Source organism: Ylistrum balloti, unplaced genomic scaffold (assembly GCF_031769215.1).
Source record: "Ylistrum balloti isolate Yb309-2 unplaced genomic scaffold, AGI_CSIRO_Ybal_v1 Utg369936, whole genome shotgun sequence".
In the NCBI taxonomy this organism is placed as follows: Eukaryota; Metazoa; Mollusca; class Bivalvia; order Pectinida; family Pectinidae; genus Ylistrum; species Ylistrum balloti.
Window position 1 is genome coordinate 932,943 of NW_026782046.1, and position 6,542 is coordinate 939,484.

At 36.3% G+C, this 6,542-nt stretch overlaps 1 protein-coding gene across 1 annotated transcript; it reads left to right on the forward strand.

Annotated features, from left to right (window-relative positions):
• The first annotated feature begins 2,921 nt into the window (after positions 1-2,921).
• On the forward strand, positions 2,922-5,596 carry LOC132547167 (uncharacterized). The gene is made up of 4 exons (XM_060210922.1): positions 2,922-2,953; positions 3,137-3,197; positions 3,896-4,645; positions 4,739-5,596. Exons 1-4 carry the CDS (start codon positions 2,922-2,924, stop codon positions 5,594-5,596), a joined length of 1,701 nt encoding a protein of 566 aa, XP_060066905.1.
• The last annotated feature ends 946 nt before the right edge of the window (positions 5,597-6,542 follow it).

Below are 6,542 nucleotides of genomic sequence, written 5' to 3' on the forward strand. Positions count from 1 at the left end.
AATTTACTGTTCAGTATCAAGAATATTCTTGTTAAAGAGATTTTAATGATCCGGTAATATAGGCCTTACCATTTTGTTCAGTAACAAGACAAGTCACAAATCACATTGGAACAAAATAAAAAATAACGTCATTGAAACAGAGTCAACCTTTTCTGATCTGATTTATAACACTTAGTAGCAATAGGTTGTTAGAAAAATATTAAAACCCGATTTTATTTATGAAAGAGGTTATCCAATGGTAGTTTCAAACTACCTTGTACACGTCACATGTCATTTCTCCTTGCCGCGTCGCTATTACCGACAAAATAGTGTGAAATTTATTGACAACTTCTTACAAACATGTAAATCTTTGTAACAGAAAGGCAAGAAATGGATCGTAAGTATTTGTTTTTAGCTAAAAGTTGCACGTCTCTGTATATTTAAACCGTAGTGTCTATGTTGTTAAGTTATAGTGTCTCCGTTATTATGATCACGAGTCATTTCTATGTCGCTTTCTTACTTGTCTCTGTTGATAAAAATCCATACCGTGTTTCTGTTGTTAAGCCTTTATATTGTGACTATGTTGTTAAGCGTTAATATCATGTCATTGTTGTTAATCTTAAATTCTGTGTCTTTGTTGTTAAGCTTTAACACCGTGTCTCTGTTGTTTGGCTTTATTACTGTGTTTCTGATATTAAGCTTTAATACTGTGTCACTGTTGTTAAGCTTTAATACTGTGTCTCTGTTGTGAAGTTTTAATACTGTGTCACTGTTGTTAAGCTTTAATACTGTGTCACTGTTGTTAAGCTTTAATACTGTGTCTCTGTTGTGAAGTTTTAATACTGTGTCACTGTTGTTAAGCTTTAATACTGTGTCATTGTTGTTAAGCTTATCCACTCTGTCTCTATTGTTAAGCTTAAATACTGTGTCTCTGTTTTGAAGTTTTAATAGTGTGTCACTGTTGTTAAGCTTTAATACTCTGTCTCTGTTGTTAAGCTTTATCACTCTGTCTCTGTTGTTAAGCTTTATCACTCTGTCTTTGTTGTTAAGATTTATCACTCTGTCTTTGTTGTTAAGCTTTATCACTCTGTCTTTGTTGTTAAGCTTTATCACTCTGTCTGTGTTGTGAAGTTTTAATACTGTGTCACTGTTGTTAAGCTTTAATACTGTGTCATTGTTGTTAAGCTTTAATACTCTGTCTCTGTTGTTAAGATTTATCACTCTGTCTTTGTTGTTAAGCTTTATCACTCTGTCTTTGTTGTTAAGCTTTATCACTCTGTCTCTGTTGTTAAGCTTAAATTCTTTGTCTCTGTTGATAAGCTTAAATACTGTGTCTCTGTTACTACATTACATGTAGATGATTTTTTGAAAAATGAAAATGTACTTTGTAATATTCGATTGATTTAACAGGTTGAAGGAGACGATCTGTCATTAGTAGCAAAACGTAACACATAACGCATATCAACACATTTATTTACTAATTAAACACTCACATCTATAGTCGCTTGTCCTGTAGATTGATACGTTAATGACGTAATCAGGTTGATAAACAGGTAAGTTATATATATATATACATTAGTTCAGAGGTGTTCCTTCCGTATTGCAGATTTACAGAAGCCCTGCCAACTACTACCAGATAAGCATATATACAGATTGAGGACTTACAACAGGTATGCTCATTTATGATATTGTGAGAAATGGTAATGATAATATATTGTTTGAGGCATGCGTCGTGCAGTGAGCTCATGCCATTTAGTAAGCAGATAAATAGGACAAGAAAACTAAAATATCGACTTTATTCAGCAGTATAGATGATCATTAACAAGTGTACATGTATGTATAAGAACAATGTCTACAATGTTACGTAAGTACTACATCGTAAAACATACCTGTGATCGAACTCTTTTGTACAAAAGACACACAAGTGAATAACACCTTTTAATAATTTTGATTTGGATACAGTATGATCAAACAATGAATTAAACTGCGTCATACAGTTGTTCCGTCCTAATGTATTACATTTCCAAAGCGAAGACATCTCGCCAACGTTATACCCGGAGCGGCCGCACAGAGGTGATGAGGATAAAAATAGATCGCCCCAATTTGACAAGTGTATGCACTAACGTAAACAACACAAATAAAGGGAATAGAATGTCATTCGCTCATAGATACAAAAGTACAAATACAATTTCACTGTAATTGAAAACATTAATGAAATTTTGGTAATACAATTACAGTCCCACAATTTGACGCCGACACCACCGATACGCATCTATTGAAAATATGAACTACCTCGTGAAACTTTGTTCTAAATATACACCAGTCTTTAAGTTGGGTACCATCAATTTTAGTAAGAAAATTTTAGTCAAGCTTTATTTCTTTTTCAAGCCTACCATCATTCAAATCGCTCTGCGCCCGTGGTCCATCCGTCCGTCCGGCATTTTTGTTATCGCTATTTTTTGAGTGCCAGAAGGATCTTTCTCAGATTGCACATGTAGATTCCCCTTTGATTTTGGGCCTGATCCAAAGAACAAAATGGCAAAAAGGCAGCCATCTTGGATTTTGACTTCGAAAATTTGTTATCACTAAATCTTTTGAACTGCTCTATAGATCTTTCTCAAATTTCTTGTATAGGTTCCTTTACGTCCTCACTTGTGCCTGTTTGAGTTTGTGACTGATAAGTAAAAAGCAAAAAGGCTGACAGATAGCCATCTTGGATAATGCCATGTAAAAATTGTTATTGCTATTTCTTAAGAAGTACTTTTTCGGGAGAAGGCGTTGTTACAACTTGTACCTAATCCCGGTTGTTTTATGACAATAAAAATATATTTAAACCGAAATCGAAAGAAGTACTGAATAGATATCTCTCAAATTTCATACGTATGTTTCGTTTGGTCTGCCTTTGTGCTCGTTTGATTTTGGAACTGATCAGAAGAAACAAAATGGCTTCCAGGGGCCAGTTTGGATTTGGCAGGTAAAGAATAGCATCGCTATTTCTGCAAAAGAATATTCAAATGTCTTATCATTAAGAGTAAAAACAGAGAAAACAAGAGGAAAAAGATCCAACTTTCAAAAAGCATATAAAGATCAAACAATGATGAGCGCCAAGATCCCTCTTGGATCTCTTGCTAAAGATCATTCTTTGTATTCCTTGCAGTTTTGTACCGCCAAATGATACATTCAGCTTAACGAAAACAGGGCTTAAACTGAAGGTCCCCGTAAGTTTGCTTTGCGACCTAAAACAACGTTTTTACGTGTGTTACTGGTAAATAAAACACGTATTCATATACAATTTAACATTTTTCTTATCTTCGGTATTACTGGGTCAAAGTATTTTGTATGATTAGAACTCTAGCTGTGTACTTCCTGAATCCCAGTATTGGGCTGTATTCTAGAGTGGAGGTAAAATCTTGTAGCTGGGATACATTACATGTTTATATGGATTTTGTAGGAGAGTAGAGCTTCCTAGGTAAGGTGCTATATATCTGTCAAATTCGCGAGCTCGGTACTGGACTGTCGTATGTAGGGAGAGTTGTCTCCCGTAACTTTTATCTATGCATGTACTTGGAACTCCTAGATATCGGTATTTGTCTGCATTTTATAGGATGAGCGGAAGAAGAAACCCGTTAGTGTGGTACCCTACATTTATACTTGTCTTTTTTCAGATAAAGGTAATTTTTATTGTATGCAGGATAAGACGATTGTAGAAGCACCAATTACAGAGTAAATATGTATGAATATGCGTATATATTGTACCAATGCCGAGATACATGTTTTTCAATATTCGCCTGGTGAAATAAATTCGATATCCTGGATAATTTAAATGCCATATAAACAGTACGAGTGATGTAGTTTTTTTCCACTTTTTATCTAATCTTATACAATTATTAATGATTAATATTTCCTTATTACACAGAGAGAACCTCCAGGAGGCACTTACCTGGAATCTAAATCAGTGCTGCGCTTTGGTAGTACCATGACAACATCTGCTGACCTCTCCAATCTAAAAGGTCAACTTCATGTCAGAGCTAAAGGTCATGACAAGTGTCCCAGCCACAGGAAAAACCAAGTGGTATTTTTATGTCAGGACTGTGACACCCTGATTTGTACTACCTGTTCTACTACAACACATAAAACTCATAATGACAGTTTCGTCGAAATTTCAGAAACTACTCAACAGAACAAAAGTAAAGTTCGAGACTTTGTTTCTGAAAATGAGGACACAAGAATTCCGAAACTTCATGTGGAAAAGAAATCAGCCGAGGAACGTCTTTCAACTTTAAAATCTAAATACAAAAACATTCGTGATAAAATGAAATTAGAACGAGATCAATGTAAAGATTTATTAGATAGAATAACAGAAGATTACCTAACATCATGTGACAAGATGGAGGACGCAGAAACAGAGTTACATACGTCACACATCACAGACCTTGACGAGAGGATAGACACTTTCGCAAAACTTTCATCAGAGTGTAAGCAGACCCTCCAGACAGGAACTGATGTACTAGTGTATGACTCGGCAACAGAAGTTCAGGACATGGACATCAACATCCCACGGATACCCGACACAGGTGTGATCGAGTTTACTCCAAGTAAGGACAAGCTAGGTCACCTGAAGCAGGCCATGGGGGTGATAGAGACATCTACTGACCATTTCCGGGCAGTATCAGCAACTGGTGGTCACTATAAACGAGGTCCAGTAGTGAAACAACACCAGTCTACAGAGTTGGGCCAAACGTCCACTGCGGCTCTACAGTACTTTAAACGGTGTAATAATCCAACGATTATATCAAAGTTCTCATACAGGGATAAGATCTCATCAGTCTGTCCTATAACGGAGGGACGTGCCTGGCTGTGTGATTTTGACACCAAAACATTAAACCTCATCAACAACAAAGGTAAAGTCCTACAGCAGATACAACACAACAGTAACATCAGAGACGTCAGTCTAGATCCCAGCAGTGGTCGTCTGTGGTTCTGTTGTAGAGAGGAGAGGACTATCTATGAAGTATCTACATCATCTACGCCTGTCAGAAGATTTACTACAGAGTATTACCCACACAGCCTGTGTGTGACCAGGGAGGGACGGGTTGTGGTGGGTACAGGGGGAAGACAGGGGTACAAGGTAGTGATGCACACAGCAGATGGTCAGGTGTTACACACAGTCACTATAGATAGGTCAGGTGCGGGTTGGGTACGATCCACTACACAGTGTTCTGTTACAGGTAACATATGTGTAGTAAGCAATAAGCTAATCAGCGGAGATGACCACGACATAGACACCTTCAGTCGTCACGTAATTGTTTATAACCAAACACTCAAGCCTCTGGTCCACTACCGTGGGGAGGGGATACAGGCACAGGAGGCGGTCACACCTGAAAAGTTTGATCCGATAAAAGCTGTTTATGACAGTAAGGGTAATATTGTTATTCCTGACTGGAAAACGAAAACAATAGAACTAATAACTGGAGATGGGAAGTACATAAAAACACTCCACACAAACAAAGGACGACAAGGAGTAGTAGGTATACAGAGGGATGATGTGTTGTGGTCACGCGTAGTGTTAGATACTGGAGAGTGGGGACTCAAACTCCTCAAGTATGATAGTGACTGAGGGAGTAAATCTTGGGTGATGAGACAGGGATATAAAATAAGAAGAAGTATAAATTGTACTCGACATTATTATGGTCTGTAAGAGACGTCAAGTAGAAATTGTTAGTACTGGGGACATGTTTTTATTCGACAAAAATTCTTCATTTCATATGAAAGAAACATTATGTGGTTAGATTTTAAATTTGAGATGTACTCTGTACTTTTTCAGGTCATCAAATAAAAAACATCTAATTGTCATTTGACTGTCCTGTTCATTTTTCTTATAAACTAACTTTGATAAAACATGAAGCTAAATTTTCAACATTGCTATTATACAGAGATCATTTTTTTTTACTAAATTGTGAATCACTTGATATTTTTCACCACAATCACAAAAAGATTGTCTTCTTGTCACATTATCAGCCTTTTATCCATTGAACACGCCAATCAAATTTTTTTATATTCATGTACGTTAGAGCGTTGTCAATTGATATGTACTATGACCTTAATTTATGTAATGAATTAAAACACACAAGAAAATACCAACATGGCAACATAATCATAATACAAACTCAAATTCCATAGAATTAGTTACAAAATATGAACAAAAGAAAGATTTACATTTAGTCTCATGAAAAACTACATGGAGAGTAAGATCAGATGTTCCGGAGGAGAAAGCGTCTTCTGGTTCATCGATGACACCCGCCATGTAAATCTCGGTCAATTCAAGTAATCAATGTCACGTTTCCAAATAAGAACAAAGTACACAACAACGGAATAAACAGACAAACTGAAGAGCATCAGACAAGTCCAGCATCATATTATCCGAAGAAATAGAGAAAAGAATCTATTCAATCCCTGTGTTATGAGTTTGCTGTCAGTTGGCGATATCTTGCACAGAAATCGTGATAATATGAAGAGGCTATTAAATATCGAATCAACTGGGACATATAAATACCATAGGTTAA